A 20,504-nucleotide genomic window follows, 5' to 3' on the forward strand; every position below is an offset into this window, starting at 1 on the left:
TCGTGTACACTGTATTTCACATGCTGGCACTGTTTCTAGGCAGGTGAAAGGCAGTGGGGGTGCCGGGAGACGGCTGCAGGCATCCAGCATGCTCTGCGACTGGTAGAAAACTGCCGGGCCCATGATATGATTCTCTACTGTAAAGGAAGCGAAAATTGTCCAAACTAGACAACTACTTTTAAGTTCACATTTTACGTACTCAAAATAACTATACTATTTTAACCTCAGGGTTTCAGCTTCAGGATAGTGTGTGTATTCTGGCTTGTTTTTGCTTGGGTTGATAGTTGGCTGAGGGGTGGAAGTGGTATTACTTCTTTAAATCTGTAATGGTTGAATAAGGTAGAATGTTCCACCCATCCTTTTTATTTTTAGTTCTGCTCTCCTCTCTTTTAAAGTTCTTAGTATATTTTAGTGGCACTCAGGGTTTCCTAGGCTAAAGTGATAGGTATATGTATTTACTGGTACTAGTCATTGCATATGAGTGGAAAGGGAAGTGCGAATATTAGAAAACTCAACTTTCAAGTTTAGCCTAAAAAAAATTCAGTCTCCCTAGAAATGCTCTTTTTGCTTGTTTATCACTTCCCAGTTTCTTCTCCATTATCTATTTTGCAATGCACATGGTATAGTTCTCAACCCTCAGTATACATTAGTCATTTGAAAAATTAAAAAAATATACCCATGACAAGAGTCTTAATCCCAGAGATCTATTTTGGGTTGGATACAGGTAGTAAAATTGACCCAGGTAATTTAATGTGCAGCTAGATTTGAAAACCACCATGGTTTCAAACTGGAGTAAAATTAGGTTCTAGATGCAGTGTTGCCATTTACTACTCAGCTGATCTTAGTCCCCAATTTTCCACAGGCTGAGACTGGATTAGAGGTTTATAAAAATTCTCTATCTCTAAAACAAAATTAAATAAATTGGGATTTGTATGCTCTCCTTGAGTTTACTTAGTTTTCAGATGAAAACTGAATTATCTGGAGTATGAGAGTTTGGTTTGAAGCAGTTGAGTAATAATAAAATATAAAATAAAAAAAATAAAATAAAAAACACTTAAACACATTTCCTCTTCCCCAATGACAAGGAATGGGAGAGAAGAAACAAGTTTAAGCTTAAAAATCATGAGACTTCTAGGGTTGTTTTGTCTGTCCCTAGTTCTCTTAATGTCAGATGGACCTTGGGGAACAGAGGGAGGGGGGAGAGAGCTACTACTCACCAAGAAGGTAAATAGAATGCAAATCGCAAAGGCATTACACTACTCATCACACCATAATCTGGCCTGGCACTAAACAGTGTGGAAGGCGAGGTAGCGGTGTATACACATACACATGCACACATGCCATTCACTGCACTTGCGAGAGTGCTCAGAAGGGGTCATCCCTGGTGACCTACTCCCTGCCATGTCCACCTGGGACCCATCTCTACCCCTTCCAGGCCGCTGCTTGCCCCGCCTCCAGCCGGAGGATTGTCTGGGCGGTGCTCAGCCCCACTAAGAACAGAAGGCGGCACGAGCCTTTCTCCTGGAGCTGGTTTCCCAGCCACCCTCGACCTTTTTCACTGAACCCATCTCTGTTTGCCTCTTCTCTCTCTAGACTTGGTCTACCAAAAAAGTCTAAATAGGCCGAGGCCCTTGGCCCAAGCACGAGCTGATCCTCACCCTCCGGATGTTCCTTAGTGCTGTACCCTCACAGCCTCCCGTCTGCTCCTCATCCTCACACCTCTCCCTGACAAACCCTAACTCCTCAATCTTACCTGCCCCACTCCCCCTCCTCGATTTTTTTTTTTTTTTTTTGCCACCAGCTTTCTTTTCCAGAACTTCCTCATCCCCCCTCCTGGCGCTCCAGGTCCTAGACATCACCTGAGCTGCCCACTCGCTCATATCTTCCTCTTCCTCTCCTCAAGTAATCCTTTGCGCCCCCCAACGCTGACATCCCAAGGGACACTCCACACCTTCGCTCTCCTTCCTTCTGGGGCCCCGCCCACGACGCCTTGAAAGCCTCTCCACGCGATCACTTTTACCCCCCAGCCTGACACCCGGGCGCACACCTCCCCCACTGTTCCCTCACTCCACCCACTCCCCAGGCACAACGCATCATCTCTTCTGCGCCCGCCCCCCCCAACCTGGTCCCCACTCCTTAACCTCCAGACCTGACCCATAGGGTGCCCGCGTCCACCCGGCTCATACTCTTCCCCCCCAACTCCGACTCCTACGGCGCCCCAGTCTCCATTCTGTTCTCCGCACCCCCGCCCACACCTTCCTTGCCGGGCCACAACCTACAGATCGCCCTCGGGAGGGGTGGCCACCACCCGCGGGGCGCCCGCCTTGCCTGGGCCTGGGCAGCGGGGAGGTGACGCGGCCCCCGCGGGAGGAGCCCGGGAGGCGGGAGGGCGGGGGAGGCGCGGGCAGCGACATCGAGCGGCGGCGGCGTAGGGAGAGAGCGGGCCCTCGGCGCTGACTCCACGGACCTAAGGGGCGGCGGCGGCTGAGGGACCCCTGGCGGGCGCGTGATGAGGAAAGATCAGCGCCCGGTCCTGCGACGCGTAGGAGCTCGCTGGGATCCAGGGGTTGGCAGCCGAGGGGCCCTGGCCTCAGGACTCTCCGCTGCTAGCCCTAGTCATCCCTTCTTCGCTTTCGCTTCTCCGCTCTAGCCTGGAGGGGTCTCCGGCGGCCGTCCCCGGTTCCGTGTCCCTCTCCTCGTCGTTTCTGGAGGGGTCCTCCCTCCGCGGCGCCTGGGAGCCCTGTGACGCGTTGGTCGGCGGGACGGCTGAGCTGCTTCTCTAGAAATTATCCCCTGCTTTCTTACTACCCTCTCTGCTCCCGCCTCGGCGCCCCTCCGGCTCGCGGGACGCTGCCTCCGGGCGTGGGGGCCGGTCGTCCCGACTCCCCCGGGGGCTGGTTCGCAGCTACCCCTTTCCCTCCGAGGCGGCGCGCGCGCCCCTGCCCCCGCCGGACACACTCGCGCCCGCTCCCTCCAGTCACCCCACCCTTAGCCGTCCCCGCCACCTTACTCCACCACCCTCCCCCGCCGCTCCGCGCACACGGCGCCCCGGCCCGGCCTCCCGCTCTCCTCTCACCCAAACCGCTCACTTGCCAGCCCTTCGCCCCTGGAGGCTGAAGAAACATTTCCCGGAGCGCACTCCTCAGCCCTCCCTCCCTCTGCGCTCGCTCCCCGCCCCCCGCTCTTTTTTTTTTCTTGGGGGAGGGGGGCTGTCGCCTCGGATTGAAGGCCATTGATTTGTATGTATTGGTCCCAGCGCCGGAGGCTGCCCCAGCCGCCCGCGCGGGTGCCGCCGCCGCCGCCGCCAGTGGAGTTGCCTCCCTGCTTCCCTAGGGTGGTTAGGCTCCCCCAAACATGTCGGCTCCTGTCGGGCCGCGGGGCCGCCCGGCTCCCACTCCGGCAGCCTCTCAGCCGCCTCTGCAGCCCGAGATGCCCGACCTCAGCCACCTCACGGAGGAGGAAAGGAAAATCATTCTGGCCGTCATGGATCGGCAGAAGAAAGAAGAGGAGAAGGAGCAGTCGGTGCTCAAGTAAGGACCCAGCTCCATCTTCCCGCCTCCCTCCTTGCCCTCCGCCCCCTCGGCGGCTTCCCTGCGGCCGCCTGCGCGCCCGGATCGGTGCCCTCCCTCCCGCCGGCGGCGCCTGGGCCACGAGGGCTGTGGCCAGCGCGGGCCGCCGGGGCTGCTTTCTGGGCGTCAGAGCGCGGGGGTGTGTGTCGGGGAGGGAGGGCGCCGGGGCCGGTTGAGGTGAGGGTGGCGAGCCTTTGGGCGTCGTAATTTTCCCGGGTGTCCTTCCGGAGTTCCCCGCGGGCAAGTTCGGCTCCCGGACCCCGGCGGAGCTGGGGCTGAACCCTGGCTCCGCGCGTGCCTTCTCCTTTACCGCCGCCCCCGCGCGGAGGCAGTGACTGGGGCAATGAATCCAATATGGCCGTGCACAGGTGCTCCCTGGCTGGGACCCGGGCGAAGGCGCGCGGACCGGGGATGCGAGCGCCGCCGCCGGCCCCTTGTCCAGTGCCTCCGCAGGGCGGCTCTGCCCCCAACGCTGAGAAGAGCAGAGGTGCCCACAGTCGCCATGGGCAGGAGGGCGGCAGTGCGGGCGAGGGGCCTAAGCTCTGTCGTGTCTCTGGTGGGTGTGCGGCCGCCGCCATCTTCCAGCCCCTCCCCCTCGGCGGGTTCTAACACCCTGCACTCTGCCGCTCTTCCTGTTTGCAACTAGTAAATCTGTTTAATCCTGAAGAGACTCTGAAGACACTCCAGTTCCTTCCATGACTGCAGTTTGGGGTGCTTCCCTCCTTGTGAAGTTCTACTGTTCGTGTTTCTAGTGTAGGCAGCCGGGATTTGGCCGAGGGTGGGAGAGTGAAAGCAGCACCCAGGCATCGGTTTAGCGGCGCTGTAACTTCAGCACTAGGGAACTGTCCAGGCAGATAGTTTATAGCTTTGAAACTCCTCTTGTCTAGCAGTGATTTGTTTCTACAGGTTTGCTTTTTAAATGTTTTATGGTGATTGGGTTTCTAAGTTACTATGTGAAAGAGATTGTGCAGTAAACGTATAACCTTTTTATGTTCTTCCAACTAAACTTTTTTTCTTTTTACTTGGATTTTTCAGTAAGAAAATCACTTGTACAGTTTATATGTCAAAGTGGAATGGTCCTTTTGCTCGTTGTCAAGTATACTTTCCTCACATTCTCCACAGAAACACAATAGAAAGTGTAGAGATCCTCACTGAAGGAACTAACACACTGATCTCTAATTGTGTGCATTTTAAAAACGGGTTGCTAAATTCAGTATTCTTTAATGCACTTATAAACTATTCTCTGTCTATACATATATATCTCCATAATTTAACAAAAACTACTACTTCAAATTATTTATGATGACAAACGTATCAATTATTTGTACATGTTTAAGAAAAATACTGTTTATCAAAAACCATTGAAGGTCTAAGCAAATGTATTCCTGACATATTAACTGAAATAAAGAATTTCACTTGTTTGGGAATGTAATTGATTAGTAGGCTTGGAAAATGAAAAAAAGATTAAGAGATTTAAGTGGCTTACTTCAACTAATGGAAGAATAAAGCATTATTTTAAAAAGTTTTTTGAACATATTCGTAACTTTGCTTGATTTTATTATATATACTAACAATGCCAAGGTTTTGATGACTTAGAGTTTGATATTTGTATATACTATATTTTTTACTGTAATTGTTATAAAACTAGTGTTGCCAAAATCATGCTCAAATAAAATAGTTTTATTTCTTTGACCCACATATTTAAATGTAGAATGTGTTTTTTATTTCTTTGTGATATGCTAAATCATAGTATTTATTGGCACTGTAGTTCCAAAACTATTTATTGTTCTACTATACAGAAATTAAATGAACTTTTGAGTACTGAATTAAGAATTACTCAAAGCAAACAATATATTAGGAAAATATGAAAGAGTTATTCAGGTAGGTACATGTGAATATATAACAGTTATATCTAAATCTACATACCATACAAATACATATATTTGTGAATTCATATTTGCACAGTTTATGTAAAAACAGAATTCTCTAAACATTTAGTAGTATAGCCTATGAAGTTACATTGATGAAAAAATCTTCACATTTATTTTATTTGTATTTCTACCTAACTTAGTCTTGGAGGAGGTCATACTTCAAAGTGGCCTACATGGTTTTGAACTATTTTTGTATTCATTTTAACAAGAAGTTACTTGGCATAACATGTTTGAAAATTTAATTTTAAATGTTCTTCAAAAATATTTTTGGCTTTTGTAATAAAATAAGAGTCGGCAAGGGAAATGAAAAGAATAGTCTTTATAATAGAATTATAATAACAAGAGAAATCGTTTTCAAGAATTTGACGACTTATTAAGTAATATATTTTCAATATTGGGTATTAAGTGTCAAATGCTATATATAAGAAAAAATAATATTCTTCAGTGGTTACTATTTCTCAATAACTTTTAACAGGCAATTGCCTGGTAATGACTATTCCATCCTTTGCTTCTCTTTAGTGATGTCTATTTAATTGTATTGTTAACATCTTTTGAAAGAGGGTCATGGGCAGAGAGAAATAAACTGAAATTTGAATTCATGTCTGCTGCCTTTTAACAACTATGTTAACAAAAAGTTTGATGTGTGAAAAATTGGGACTCCTGGAGGAAAATATTTTTGCATGATCTGTGGGTTTCAATATTCATGCTAAGTATTCATACCAAGCGGGGCGTGCATACCTAAGAGCATCACAACATATTTGGAGTATAGGAAGAAAACATTAACACGTATTTACACTTCTATTTGTATTTGAAAAAGAAATTAAGTTTTACTGACACTTAATACATAGATTGACAACATTAAGATGCATATAATTTATAAACAGATATGCTTATGTTAAGAGGTTCATGCCTGAGAGATTTTTAATGAGAGAGGTGAGCAATAAAACAGATCGAGACTACTGCGGTAAGCTTTCTCCTTAGGAGCCTGAATAATTAAAAACTATATTTAATTGTTAGCAATTTCTGTAAAGCCTAACTGAACATCCACATACTCTGCTGTCACCATCAAATAATACCATTTTACATGTGAATGAGATACTAGAATTTTGGAAGCACTTTTATATCAGTAGATCCCTCAATAGGTCAATAATTACTTGTTTTTTCTTACATAAATTCCTTTAAAATTTTTAGTTGGGATAACTATCAGCAAATTCTATAATGTCCTTTTACTGATTAATGTTTTTAAGCCTTGTCTTTCAATAATGTAAACTTCTTGAGGGCAAGAATAAAAACGTACCCTTCTTTGGAGTTTGTGTTGTGCAGCATCTTTAATACCTACACATTGTAGGTACCTAATAAGTAAGGCTGATTAGACTTGTGGGAATGTTAATGAGGTAGTTTACCTATTTTGTTGTGAAAATGAATAATTTTTTGAAAGAGAAGCATAATTTAAAAGTTTCTGTTTTCCAGTGAGGTGCTTTAGTTTTTTGGTGTAGGCCTTTGAAAAAAATATGAGGAAAGCAAACCCACTGAATTAGTAGCAAAGTATTCATTCAGTAAATATTTATTAAATTTCTACTATGTACATATGTTACAGTCTTTCAGATATGATATTTTTGTAATACATTAGAAATTATATATTTCTTAACATGTAAATTATTTTTTCAATCTCAGTTTGGATTTTCTGTTAATGTCAATGGGATAATTTGCCTCCCAAATACAGGAAGATAATAAGTAAAAATTTCCCTGATAGATCAAGGTAATAATTTAACTTACCTTTTAAAAATAGGTGAGCAGTTCTAATTTTTTCCAAAGTCAATTTGTAAACTTTTTTACTTAATAGGTAATGTATACATATAGTACAAAATTTCTTAGCTAACTATTTCCTTAGCCAGAGGAAACTACTGTTGTCAGTTTATTGTATAGTCTTCCAGAAATATTCTATGCATAAGAGTAGATATGTGAATATATTAAATATTTTGTGTCTTTATGTGTGTATGTGTGTGCACACACATATATGATGTATGTGTGTAAACATTATAAAAACAAATGTGGCTTGAAGTTTACTTTTTAGGAGATAATTTCCACACCCATTAATATATACCTTCCTCATTCATTTTAATGGCTACATAATATCCCATTTTAAGAATGTTCTGTAATTTTTTTTAACTAGTACCGTATTTTAGGATAAATTGATTCTAATTATTTTGCCATTAGGAAAAATGCTATATTAAATATCTCTGTAAATATATCATTTCCCACATGTGTGAATATATTTCTGAGATAAATTTTTAGAAATGGAATGATTTGGTCAAAAGGTCAGTACATTTTAAATTTTAATAAATGTTGCCAAATTTTCTTTCACAGAGGAAGTGGGCATAAGTGACATATACTAGGGAGACTTTCCTACATCCTTGCCAACTCAGTGTGTGGTAATCTTTGTCAATATTTTGGCGAAAAATATGCCATTGTAGATTTGATTGCAGTTTTAATATCAGTAAGGTTGAGAGTCTTTTACATTTGTGTAGAACTTTTTGTATTTCATTTTCCGTTGGTCATTTTTAGTGATTTGTAGAAGCTCTTTAATATCTTTTGTTTTATAAACTTGTTTGTACCGTTTTTTACTGGTCGGGATTTAAAAAAATGTATTTAAATTTATTTTTGTTTTATGGCTTGGGGTTTGTGATAGAATGATCCTTCTCATTCTAATATTTAAAAAACTACTGTTTTTATTGTTATAGTTAAATGAAAATTTAAGAACATGGCATGTCAGATAAATGATGCAATTTAATCATGAAGACTTTTAAATGAAAATTATTATTGTACATGTAAATAACCAGGGCCATTGCCAAATATTGAAAACCTGATTTTAAGGATTCAAAATGCATTCTAAAATTTTGGTTGACATTTTATGAAAAAGTACCTAATAAGTTCTTTATATATATATATTCTGTATTTTAAAGTAACTAGGACAGTTAAATAATATCTTCTTGTTGACAATATATATTGATAAAGAATCAATTATACTGTGTGATGAAGAGGGAAGTAGTAGAGCCAAGTATGATGGACTAGATGGATTTTGACCTGAAACCTTATTTTACTAAGTAATAGCAGTAAGGTTTGGCTTATGTTATTAAACCCTCTGAGCCCATGTTTCCTCATCCATATTATCTGAGTGATAACGCCTACCTTGAAGAATTGTTGCAATCAGCATAGACTATTTAAGTGTCCTGGTGCAAATAGGTGTGCAATTAATAGTTGTTATTAATTGATTATAGGTAGCAGTCTCTTGACTTTAATATTTTCATAGCATTCCTGAGTGAAATCTTCCCCACCTCCTTTTTTATTTTTATTTTTTTAAATTGAGAGATTCTTTTCCTTGTTTACTAGGAAGTCAAAATATGCCTGGAGGACTTTTAAGTAACTGCATTATTTGTCTAGAAGGCCAGGGGTGAAGAGAGGGAAGGTGATAAATTGGAAGAAGTTTCCTCAGCAAAAACCATTGTTCGAGAATCTGATAACTAAGGTGTAGAAGTGAAAATAATACTGACACCAGGTTATTGGCAAGATATTGAGTGTTGTAGGTGAATGTGAGGGAACTAATTTGTTGAAATTACTCTGTGATTGACCTTATATTTGCCTGGGATAAATTTTTTGCTCTATTAATAAATCAAAATATGCATTTATTTATTTTTCTTATTCATATTATATCTGAGAACTCAGAGGATGTTACGAGGTTAATCTAATTCAGAAGCATGGTTTTAGAGCTTAGAATGATCATTTCCTTTCCATTGCCCCTCAAATACACAAAATCTTTGTATGACTGTTTCTTTTTCATCTTTCTGGCCTTAGATTCAAATTTACCTCTTTTGAGAGCTCTTTCCTAACCACGCTTTTTAAAGTAGGTTCTCTCCTTTATTCTTTATCACACTTTTAATATTTTCCTAGTTATGCTTATAAAATTTACAATGATTTCTTTATTAGTTTATGGTCTGTATATCCTGCTAGATTATAAACTACCAGAGAACAGGCACCATGACTTCTTGTTCACTATGTCAGCCTCAGTTTCTTTTCTAACATGTCTTACACATAGTAATACTCAAAAATATTCGGTGAATGAATGAAATACGGGGAATACTATGTTCATTTAGATAGTATTCACTTTCACAGTGAAATTCAGTAATCCAAAAGAAAAAGTAGTGCTCTTATTTTTTAAACATATGTCCAGTTTTGTTTTTTACTGGAAGCAGACTTAGAGTATTTGTGTAGGATTGAAACTCAACTTTCTTTTGTTTTGGACTAAGAGCATATTTTTTTTTGACTAGCAACCCGAAGAATATTGTGCTGTATCATTTTTTAACTTAAGAGCTATTACAAATTAAGGAATATTTTGCTTTTAAAAATATTACTTTATTTTCAAAACATTTTCAAATTTCCAGTCTGTTTAACAGAGCTGAATGGTAAAGAATGTACAGAATCTTTTGGATAGAAATAATTAATTTCCTCTAGGGGCAGACAATGTAAGGCCAACCATAATCATTTGAACACATAAAACTATAAAGTGTCATGAAAAAAAGACTGTAAAGATGTTTTTAGTATATGATAACCATAGTAAAACATATGTCATTAACCTAGTGAGTATTTTGTTGTCTCTTTGGTATTGTTTGAGGGTATCAGACAGTTTATCCTTTTAATATCTAGAGATTTTACTCCTAAATAATAAAGATACTAAAGACTAAATATTTTTGTATTCTCTTGTCATCCGTAGAATTACAGATGTCTCGGGGTCTTAAAACACTTTTAACCATTCTCAGCTAACCCTCAAGCAACTCACTAGAAGAAACATGATAAACCACAATTAATATATTGCATTGCAAGAGCTAGGATACCACTGTGTACAGTGTATCATGGATATATTCATACAAGAGGATTCGATCTTGGGGAAATGACATCTCGTCTGAGTTTCAAATAATGAGTTGCTGGGCAGTGGAAGATATTCTAAGCAAAAATACTAAAACTCCTGTTTCTCTCCCCTCAAAATTTACCTTTTATTTGTAAAAGAGTCAGTGCATGCTCAACAAACTCATTTGAAGTGGTTCAAAAGGTCTGGAGCATATGGTTAATTGGAGGTGAATCAGTGGAGGAAACTAGAGAGATGGCAAGGGTCAGAGCTTAAAAGACTTTATATGCTGTTCTTTTGATATAGATTTAATTCTGAAGGCAGTAGGAAGTCATAGAGGTATTTAAGCAGTGGTGCAATATAAGCAGACTTTTGTTGAAAAAAAGGAACTCTTACGGTATAAAGGACTGATGAGAATATGTAATGCCAGAGACAAGGGCAGTAGTTAGGAGACTCTTATAGTAATCCAGGTGATGAACGATGAAGATGTGAAATAAGGCAGTCACGTGGAAGTGGAGAGGCTGGACAGAATTTGTAAAATTTAGGAGCCAAATCGTAAGATTTTGTAACTGTGTAAAGGGCGAAGTAAGCTTTTATGATGCCCAACTTGCTCAACTGTCTTTGTCTGCTCATCTCACTGATGGTCAGCTCTCTGAACTCTAGTCTTAGGGCCAGTGTTCTCTTTGGACAGCAGTTGGGAAGCAGCTTTTTAAAAAAATTGTTTTAGTTATTTTTTATTATTTGGTTATTTAGTTATAAGCTCTTTAGCTTATAACATGAACATGAGTACTAGAGTGACTACAACTTGGAATATAGTGGGGGTAGCATGGGAAATAATAGAGCAGTAGAAAAAAGGGCAAATATTGGGGAGAAAGAAGAGAAGGCAAAGAAAAGGGGAGAATGACTTATACACAATGAAGCCATAAAAAAGATGAAATATTGGCACTTGCGACAACATGGATGGATCTTGAGAATATCATGCTAAGAGAAATAAGTCAGATGGAAAAGGATGAGAACCATATGATTTCACTAATGCGGGATATACAACAAAAAGCAGTAAGTGAACAAACAAATTCATAAATACAGACAGCAGAACGATGGTCACCAGAGGGGGAGGGGAGATGATGAGGATGAAGAGGATAAAAGGTGTCAAATATATGGTGATAGAAGGAGACTTTGGGTGATGAGCACACAATAGAGTATACAGATGTCGGATTATAAAGTTGTACACCTGAAATTTATGTACCCATATCACCCCAATAAATTTAATTAAAAAAAAGGAAAAAATGAAAAAGGGGAGAATGAGATCAGAATTATTTGAATCTATTCAAAATTTGAAGGAATTCTACTTAATAGCTTATAAAACTTTTTCATACTGGATATATTAATACCATATAATCTTTTCAAATCTCCAAGTCTCTCTTACTCTTATTGAATGTTTCTTCCTTCCATTGACAATTTAGCGTCAGTGAATTTCTCATTATCTGGTTTTGTTTCATTCTTTGGGTGTTTTCAACGATTACGCAGTCTTTGTTTTATATATTAAATTAGGGAAAATATATATTTTTTGTATACTTTCATCACCTATAAAGAAATTTTGGAAAAGTGAGTGTATTTTAGGAAAATGTAGAGAGGAAATTAGCCATGGAAATGACATGGTGCGGTTGAAGATTCTGTTCCTCTTTATATTACCTTACTGAGTTACTTCAGGATTTCAGAAAGTGTTTGTACTATGAAAGAGAGATAAATTTTGTTGTGATGAGAAGGTCTAGAAATAGAATTAGAGGTAGGGTTATAGAAAGGCAAAAGTTTAAGAATACGTTTAAACCCGAGTGATATAATATTGTTTTCTTTTTAGATTTCTTTTGAGAACTGTTATCAAAAATATGTAGGCAACTAGATAGTATAAATTAGGCTAAAAATGAACAACTTTTTATAGTTTATATATTATGAACATGTATTTATATTATGTACATGTCAAAAAGTTCTAATTTGTATTCTCTAAATAACACAATGCTAGCTAAATGCTTTTTAAAGGCTTTAGAATTAATGCCTTTTATACAGTTTATATATTAGAAAATTTAATATTTTTATGTAACATACACAAAATTTGGTAGGTTCTGCTAACCAGGGGCTGGGCAAATGCTCCTTTAAGCACAGAAGGAAGATGAAATTGTCTGTGTGCCGTTTAGCATTTCTTCCAACCAAGCTTATGTTCATCTGGAATGGGAAAAAAAACACCTAGCAGCTTCGTGCATCCTGCAACTAGCCTTCCTAGATGCTAAAACTGGGAGAAAAGGGATACACTAAACAATATAGCCATATGAGGTGTCTAATATAATTTTTGTCATGGTTTGCTTCTCAGGAACGTATATGAAATATTTGTTTCATTACATATCATATTACACGTAATACCTTTTGACCAAAAGCTTAAAGAATTAATTAATGCTTTTATTAGCACACTTTTTTTCTGTCAAAAATGAATTTTGTGTTCACCAAAGATTTATATACCCCCTTCATAAAGTTGTTGCTATTCAGCAGCTGCCTTTTCCAGGTTCCCTAATATCTATGTAGGTTTATGTGATTGAGTTCTGGTGGTAACTACTCTCTCCCCATTAGACTTCACATGAATAAAAGATGCACTTCTGTGTTAAGTCACAGTGATTTTGGGGGTGTATCTATTACTGTGGCTAACATTACCTTAACTAATAAAAATCCACTTATAATTATTTGATGTTATTTACTTAACTTTGGAAAGCTTTAAAGTTTACATCTGCACCGGGTGACTTTAGTACTGCTATGGCACTGAATTTTATTATCACAGTCTGATTGATCTCCCTTCAGTGATTATCTGGTCTGAGCTAACCTAATTCTTAACTGAGCCATAGGATTCTTGAATACAGAATTTATCAGGAATGGTGTTTCATCTGCTTGGTGGTAACTGGGCTGTGCTCCACCTGGGGATTTATTGTTGAACGTGCAAGGAGGTACATATACTGTATCTTAACAGAAATACTTGCTCTGGTATCAGAGAACAGTACACAGACAGAATTGACCATACTAAGAATTCACTTTAGAACATATTAAATCCTTGTCTTAAAAATTCTGCAGGTTGAAGGCTAATGGTTAAATTTCATCTCCAAACTAAAAGGAACGTTTACAGAAATTGGAGGTGAATTTTATAAGACCGGAGGGAGACATGGTTGAATGTTGTTGAACTTTATCACTGCATGTTACGTATTTTTTCAATCACCCCTCATCTGCTCTACTTCCCTCCCCCCCTCCTTTGCTATGTATTATGAGAGGCTGACCTTGGTGGATTGCATCAGTGGCCTCTTTTGTTCTCTGACTTCTGGCTGAGTTTTATTGGTGTGAGACAGTGGCAGATTGGAGAGAAGGTGGTGAATGAGATTAGATTTTTTCTTCCCAGGCTTCCTCTAGACTAGGCCTTTGTAGTTGGCTGTGTCTTTCTACCAAAGACAACAGTTCCAACTGGTGGCTCTCTTAGTATAGCCATTCTCTTCTGGTTCTGGAAATTGCTTTTCACTGTTGGTAGCTCTGGGTACTGCACCTTCCTTCATTGGTTTCTTTAAAGCTTGCCCACACTTTTGTAAAACAGCCACTTTATTAAACTCTCCTTGGTTACTTGGTTTGAATACGCCATCTGTTTCTTTCCAGGATCCAGACTTGATGTGGTTCAGTAAAAATTTTCTGGAATTATGAATGTGCATATACCATGACTTTAGGTATTCATGACTCACTTCAGTATTACACTAGTAGTCTTTTAATGAATCTCTATGTCATGTTCTTTAATTCTTTCATTATGCGCATGCCCTTACTCTTTACCTGATGAGCTGTTTTGTGCCTAGCTCCACTGCTCTTAAGAGATACATCTCTTTGGTACATTTCTGTTAGTCAGGTGTCTCTTCTCTTAATTTCCAGTGCATTTAATATATCACTATTTTATAAAGTTTCTGATATTCAACAGTAGTTACTAATCTCTATGTGCTCCTTACTACAACTGATTTCTTTGAAGTCATGGACCAAGTTTTAATCATCTTTTTATGTCCAGGGTAGTACCAGGCACATACTTGTCAGACAATAAACATTTGTTTAATAAAACCTGGTGGTGGGTGTCATTCTGATTTCTTTCCCTCAGCCCTCAAATATAATCAATTACCAGATCCTGTTATTATCTTCCCAATATCTTTGAAGTCTTTCTCCTTCTATCCATTTTCATTGTCACTACATTGTTTCATGCCTTTATTATATTTTTCTTGATTATTTCTAAATAGTATTTTCTTCACCTTCTGGCTCACCTAATCCAACCTTCATAATAGTATCACAATCTAATAACACACAATCTTATTTTAAAATCCTTAATATTCTTCCATGCTTTCCCATTGCATTTGCTGTACACTCCAAACTAGGTATGTTATAGAAGTCCCTTTGTAATGTTTTATCAATTTTTGTATCCTGATAATCTTTTCCAGGCACTGCATGTTTTGTTTATATCAAACTATTTGAAGATAATTCCATACTTTTAAAAAAACCTTCCATCTGTATTTTAGCATATACTGTTCTGTTTGCCTAGAAAGCCCTACCTACTTTTTTTTTTTTTTCAGGCTAAATCCCACTAGTTCTTAACTGAGGTTCATCTCAGGTTTCCAACCTATTGAAAACTGGGTCAGATGACTCTCCTTTGTGCTGTTATAACTCTTACTGCATACCTCTTTTATAACTCTTACTGCATTCATACTTAATAGCCAACATTTATCGAATGGTTACTGTGCTATTAGTATGCTACATTATAGATGTATTATCTGATTATATATATCTTATGAGATAGTTGTTACTAAGTTTTACAGGTGAAATAAGGAAGACTCAAGTTACATGCTGTTTTCAGTAGGGAGCCAGGATTTAAACCCAAGCAGTCATACTCTAGAATTTGCACTCTTAATAACTACATTTTATTACATTGTAGTTGTTGACTTACTTTTTTGTCTTTTCTAAGAGATTGTAGGGAAGGACTGTGTTCCCAGTGGGTGGTCCATTGTAAGTGGACATAAATGTTTTTCGAATGAATGATTAGTCTTTGAGATTGAGTGGTCACATTTGCAAAAAGTTTCATTGTTACTTCTTTTGGACATGAGAGCTCTTGGTTATGGTGTATGGTATTTTAAGCTAGCAAGCAGCGAGCAACAAATGAAATCAGTGAGAACAAAATATATTTAATAAATTTTTTTTTCATTTTAAAACTTCATTTAATAAACACTTGTTCAAGGATGTGAGAGATTAAGCCACCTTTTCTGGTGGTAGACAGATTTTTTTTTTCCCTATCGTGTAGAATACTTTTCTATTTGAAATAGTGGTGGTTAACATTTTAGAAACAACCACCAACAAAAAATTCCTTGGGCAATAATGATGGTAGTATTTCGGGATCAGAAGCTAAATTGATATTCAGAGAATGTGTGAAATTGGATCATCATGTAGGTATGCTTAAAAAAACCACAGTTTTAAAATAAAGGGAACTTGACAGATATTTAATGGTCAACTAATGCAGAAGGTACTCGCATTTGAGGGTAAAGCGTCTTTGTTAAGACTAGGTTCAGTGTCTAGAATATGAGGTTGATTTCTAGGTGATAAAAGAATATAAAGAATATTAGCATAAACATATAGGAAGTGATCACTCTTCAAGTATATTAGTAAGAACAAAGTAACATGGTTATAAAGTTGAGCCAAAGAAATGAACCAGAAGGTGTATGTAATAAACTGTTTCATCCGAGGTAATCTATGCCTATATCTCATGTTTAATTTCTTTAACATTTTTTCTCTTTACTTTCTAGTAATGTTTTTACAGTTAATTCCAGTCTATTTTTCTTGATATAATATTGAAAGCTTACAGTATCCTTAAAGACAGATGGTTGTCTTAGCTGAAATTTGAGAAGGAATATGTGAAACTGGAAAAAAGAGGTAGAAATTCAGACTTATGAGACTAGTATTCAGTTTTTATTTTGTTTATTCAACATAAGATTTTCTTTGTATTTGAATATAGCTCTAGACTTGTAGCAGGAATTGAAGGAAGGAATTAACATTTTTCAGTATCTACTATATGCTGCTGAGACGCACAGGTCACAAAGCTTCTAAGTACCAGACCACAGACCTGTACTTAGATCTTCCTAACTCCAAAATCCATTTTCTTTTCATTGTATTGCTGTTTAGTCTTATGGAAAACAGTTAGGAGCCTAGTGCTTTAAGTGCCTGGATGGATTCTGGAGTCAGACAAGCTTTGAATCCCAGCTCTGTTTTGGTAGCTGTTTTTGTGTACATCAGTTTGTTTATCTGTAAAATGGGGGTAATAGGACCTACTTTAGAAGCTGTTATGAGGATTAATTGAGTTTACGTTTGTAAAGAACTTAGAATTCCTAGCATATAATAAATACCATATAAATGTTAAATAAATTAGCTAGAAGAGGAAAGCATTACTGTTGAGAATATCAATCCAGTTTAATTGTCAATAAATACTTTTATGAGTCTCCTCCCCCCAATTTTTAAATACATTGTTACCTTCTTTATTAAAGACTTAGATCTTCTAGATTACAAATAGTATTTCTTCCATCAGTTTTCTACTACAAACTTAGTGGCTTAAAACAATACCAATTTATTATCTTACAGTTCTGTAGGTTAAAATTCCCGCATGAGTCTCAGAATAGGCTGGATTTCTTACAGGAAGCTAGAGGGAAGGATGTCTCCTTGATCTTTTGGGTTGATGAAAGAATTCAGTTCTTTGAGGTTACAGGACTGAGATCCCTATTTCTTTTTTGGCTATCAGCTGAATGCTGTTCTAAGCTCCTAGAGGCCTCTCTCTGAGGCTTGCACTTGGCCTCTTACATTTCAGAACCAGCAGTGGGGTCTTGAATCCTCATGATGTCATCTTTCTGACACTACTTCTGTCACTGATCTCTCTCTACTTACAGCTGGGGAGGATTTTTCTCTTTTAAGGACTCATATGATTAGATTGGGCTACCCAAACATGCCAGAATAATCTTTACACCTTAATCACATCTGTAAGATCCCTTTTGCCATGTAAGGATACATATTTACACATTATTGCATTAGAATGTGAACATCTTTGGTGGGGGGGCATTATTCTCCTTACATGTGAGTTGTGCTAAATGTAAGTTTGGATTTATGTCTTTTTAATGAAGTAGACATTGTGCTACTCTTATCTTTTTAAAATGCACTTAGTATTCAGAGACACAAATTCCAGAGTGCTATCTCTGAACTACATTTTACTTTGCACTTTTCCGTGGGTTTATAATACTTTATTGCCTTCAAATTACTGCCAGTTGGTTACTGCTACTTTTTATTTGTTTAACAGTTTACTCCTAAATTGAAATGTTGTTCTAACTGGGGGTTAGGTTGGGGGCTGTGGACGAGTCGTGTGAATTGTTCTGGGCTGTGTACGTAACGAACACAGACTTGTTCTTCCTAACTAGTCATTTTAGTTAATAATTGTATTTATTTTTATAGAGGGAGGAAAACATTTGCCATATGACTAACATAATGGAAAGTTATTGAAATCTTTCCAAATGCAGTATTTTCATGATCTAATGGTCATTTTTAAAGACCCAGCATAAACTTTATATTGCAGTATTAGTAACTGGAGATTTGGATTTAATCTTTTGACAAGAATATGGTTTCTCTTGATATATTTGGTCAAAGAGCAACTTCTTATTCTATTATAAGTGTGCCTTCATATACTGTTTTTCTTTCTTACTAATATTAGTCAAGAAGTATGACTTAACAAAAAGATAGTATGTTTTATGACTTACTATATAATGTCAGTATTATGTAAGTGTTTAAAATACATTTATTTAAACTTAGGTATATAAAACACTAAAAGTGGTGTGAAATAAAGTAGAAAAAGAAAATAATCTAAGGTTGTCGTTCAAAACTACTAATATAAATTCCTATTGCAGTATGTAGTTTTATGTGTTAGGATAGACTAGATGTATGAGTAAAGCCAGGAGACAGAAACTACAATAGTGTTTTGAACAAGGAGATTTTAATAAAGGATTATTAACCTATTGCAGGGGGCAGCCACCTCTTTTAGGGCTGAGGCGGAGTACACAAGAAAGGAACAAATTTGGAAGAGGCCCTACCCTCCATGGCTAGGGCTGAGATTCAGTCTTTGGAAGGTGTGACTATGGCTCATTGAGTTGTCACAGGGTAGAGCAAGCAAGCAAGAAGCCATCTGTGGGGGTGTCAATTGGGCTGGCTGAGAAGCTGGCTTGAGAGCTCAGTAAACTCACTGGGAAGCCATCTAATGGGGTGTCAGCGAGACTTGTGGGGATACTGCGTCCTGGAGTGCTGCTGAAACTGCCGAAACTGTTTTACCCGCTGCGGTGCTGGTAAAACGTGCTGGGGTGACGCAACTGGGTGTCCTGTAAGCTCCTGGCAGCCAAGCATCTCAGGAAAACAACAAAGCACCCAGAACCTGAAAGAGGAGCCCCTTCTTCCTTTAATGTCTCTCTGGCTCCCTCTACCGACAAAGCTTAACATTGTGCCAACTGGTAAATGAAAAATGGTTAGAATATCACAAAAAGCAGGACAAAGAAGGGTGGATTTGGAGCCGAGAGGCAATAAATTTATAATTTTACAATAGGCTGTGCTATTCCTAAATGTCAGTAGCATAAAACAACATAAGTTTATTACTTTTTCATGCTATGCTTTTTCTGGATTACTGGGATCTCTACTCCCTGTCATTCTCATTCTGGAACACCGGCTGATGGAGAAGCTATCTGTATCATTGAGAGCCGATGAAAAAGGAGACTGGTGAATCGCAAGCTGTCTCTTAAAGTTTCCTCTCAGAAACATGTATACAACTTCTGCTGACATTTCATTGCCCAAAGCAAGTTACATGATCATGCCTGACATAGGGATAAAGGGACACTATGTAAATCAAAGTGCCCGTGAGATAGAAATTGCTGTAAGATTTTAAGTTATCGTAATCACAACGGTCATTACATGTCTGTTATCACATATTATCACTAGCCATTAAAAATATTATTTAAAGGAAAGACTTGAAAATTAGATTCTGCTGCTGTAGGCTTACTTAAATAGATCAATATTGGGGTCTTTATTGATCTCTGATCATTTGAACTTTTATTTAAAATGATTTAAGTAGTACAGTTGCTAGAAAGAGCTTTACACATGAAAAATCTGATCGTGTAACTCTTTTGCTTAAAATATCAATGTCTTCCTGTTACTAGCTGCACACAGCCTTTAATTGGAGTCCCTCCTTGGCCCATGCAACACACAAAATTATGAGTAATTCTTTTCTCATTTTTCCCAGGGATGGGTACTCACTAGTACCATTCTAGATGTGTAAGAGATAATTTATTAAATGTAAAAGATAAATTAATTTATTATATACAATGGGTGCTATAGGGCTTTAGATCTTATTAATTCTCTTCCAGATCTTTGGTTGACAAAGGCTGGTAAAAGTACACGATTCTTAGCATAACAAACAAGACCTGTCATGATCTGTCTCCTATTCATTTACTATTTGCAGTCTTGTTTTGTCCTCTGCCACTATATATTTTAGCTAAATACTTACATTCTTTTACTTAGTGCTTCCTAACCCTTTTCATGTCATGCCACACATGGAAGTGGTAATAGACATGTATGTCATGTTGGGGTAAACCGGAAAAGATTTGGGGGCATCTATATGGGACTTTGTGAAAAAATAAATCACATTTTCTATTATAAGCAAAACAAATGCAAGATATTATGGAAGGTAGTTAATGTTGTATTGTAAAAACATTTAAATAATAAATATCTTTCCAACATTTAAAATGAGAAACTTACCTGGCTTCTATAAGCATACCTTTTTAATCAAGTTTATTTTTAAAACAAATGCTTCTTTTTAAAACATTTTAAAAGTAATATTTATGTTTGAAACACATATGCTCAATTTCTGATCAAGACTGTTTAGCAATGATCTCTTTAAATTCTCATCAGTCACTGCTGTTAAGAACTCTATACAAGCAGTTGGTAGCAAATTGAAGGAAAGAACTTCTTTTTTTTTTTTTTTTTTTA

At 38.2% G+C, this 20,504-nt stretch overlaps 1 protein-coding gene across 46 annotated transcripts in view; it reads left to right on the top strand.

Annotated features, from left to right (window-relative positions):
• Positions 1 to 2,424: 2,424 nt before the first annotated feature.
• Positions 2,425 to 20,504, top strand: part of RIMS2 (regulating synaptic membrane exocytosis 2) — a 526,738-nt gene continuing 508,658 nt past the window's right edge. For 23 of the 46 annotated variants that reach the window (XM_036232932.1, XM_036232938.1, XM_036232939.1 and 20 more), the window contains exon 1: positions 2,428 to 3,530. In XM_036232932.1, the coding sequence (XP_036088825.1) occupies positions 3,355 to 3,530 (176 nt within the window). In that variant the 5' untranslated portion in view covers positions 2,428 to 3,354. Of the gene's footprint in view, positions 3,531 to 20,504 lie in introns of all 46 variants that reach the window. The other 23 variants (XM_036232945.1, XM_036232946.1, XM_036232956.1 and 20 more) reach the window with 6 other exon arrangements.

This window comes from Rousettus aegyptiacus, unplaced genomic scaffold, assembly GCF_014176215.1.
Source record: "Rousettus aegyptiacus isolate mRouAeg1 unplaced genomic scaffold, mRouAeg1.p scaffold_m13_p_15, whole genome shotgun sequence".
Lineage (NCBI taxonomy): Eukaryota > Metazoa > Chordata > Mammalia > Chiroptera > Pteropodidae > Rousettus > Rousettus aegyptiacus.